The 1,464-nt window shown below is 43.4% G+C and overlaps 1 protein-coding gene across 1 annotated transcript in view; it reads right to left on the bottom strand.

Moving 5' to 3' along the window:
- Window positions 1-778: 778 nt before the first annotated feature.
- LOC138903280 (uncharacterized) overlaps window positions 779-1,464 on the bottom strand; it is a 1,552-nt gene continuing 866 nt past the window's right edge. Inside the window, exon 2 of the mRNA XM_070191222.1 lies at window positions 779-1,464. This exon is cut by the window's right edge and continues 457 nt beyond it. Coding sequence (XP_070047323.1) covers window positions 779-1,464 — 686 coding nt within the window.

Below are 1,464 nucleotides of genomic sequence, written 5' to 3'. Positions count from 1 at the left end.
ACGAACATATCTAGAAAGGGTCTGAACACACGGTTCATCAAGTCCATGAATATCGCTGGGGCATTAGTCAAACCGAATGATATAACATGAAACTCAAAGTGTCCGTATCTGGTCCTGAATGCTGTCTTCGGAATATCCTTTTCTCTAACCCTTACCTGATGGTATCCCGACCTCAAGTCTATCTTTGAGAAACACCTAGCACCCTGCAATTGATCAAATAAATCATCAATCCTCGGGAGTGGGTACTTATTCTTGATCGTCGCCTTATTCAACTGTCTGTAATCAATACACATCCGCAAGGATCCATCTTTCTTTCTCACAAATAACACAGGTGCTCCCCATGGTGATGTACTGGGATAAAGCCTTTTTCAAGCAAATCCCTCAGTTGTTCTTTCAACTCTCTCAGCTCTGCAGGTGCCATTCTATAAGGAGGAATAGATATCGGCTGAGTATCTGGTAATGTGTCAATAGCAAACTCAATTTCCCACTCTAGCGGAAGGCCTGGAAGCTCATCGGGAAACTCATTAACCACCGTAATAGATTGAAGGTTCAGTGACTCTACTTTCATATCCTGTACCCGAACTAAGTGATAAATATAGCCCTTTCTGATCATCTTCCTTGCCTTGAGATAGGAAATAAACCTACCTCTCAGCGATGCAGTATTACCTTTCCACTATAGAACTGGCTCCCCTAGAAACTGGAACCGAACCATCTTTGATATACAATCAATGTTAGCATAACAAGAAGCCAACCAATCCATACCCATTATAATATCAAATTATATCATATCTATCTCAATCAGGTCCGCTACTGTAGAACGACTAAGAACTCCTACTATACAATCTCTATATACCCGTCTAGCTATCACTGGATCCCCAACAGGTGTAGACACCTCAAAAGGTTTAATCAACTCAGGTTCTATCCCAAACTTGCTAGCAACCAACAGAGTGACATACGATAAGGTGGAATCTGGATCAATCAATACATATACATCATATGAAGAGATTGATAGTATACCTGTAACAACATCAGGTGACGACTCCTGATCCTGTTGACTCACTAATGCATAAATGCGGTTATGAGGATCGCTCGATCTAGATTCTCCACTTCTACCTCTACCACGACCAACTGGTGCCTGTGATCCTTGCCCAAGGGGGCGTACTGATGATGACGAACCAGCTATAGATCCCACTGGCTGAACTATACTTGTACCACCTCTAGTCGGACAATCTCTCATAACGTGGTTTAGATAACCACAAGTATAACAAACACCCAACCCTACGAGGCACTGCCTGACATGATGCTTACCATACTGAGCACATCGTGGCAAGGGTGGCCTCATCTGACTTGATTCACCCTTATACTGAGAACGAGAGGCCCTAGAACTTTGACTGGGCCCTAAATATGTGGAACGATCAAATCTCCTACCGGAAAACTGAGGGGGTGCACTGGCTGATAGCTGAG

Source organism: Nicotiana tomentosiformis, chromosome 12 (genome assembly GCF_000390325.3).
Source record: "Nicotiana tomentosiformis chromosome 12, ASM39032v3, whole genome shotgun sequence".
Classification (NCBI taxonomy): domain Eukaryota; kingdom Viridiplantae; phylum Streptophyta; class Magnoliopsida; order Solanales; family Solanaceae; genus Nicotiana; species Nicotiana tomentosiformis.
This window is presented reverse-complemented; position numbering and strand designations above follow the sequence as displayed.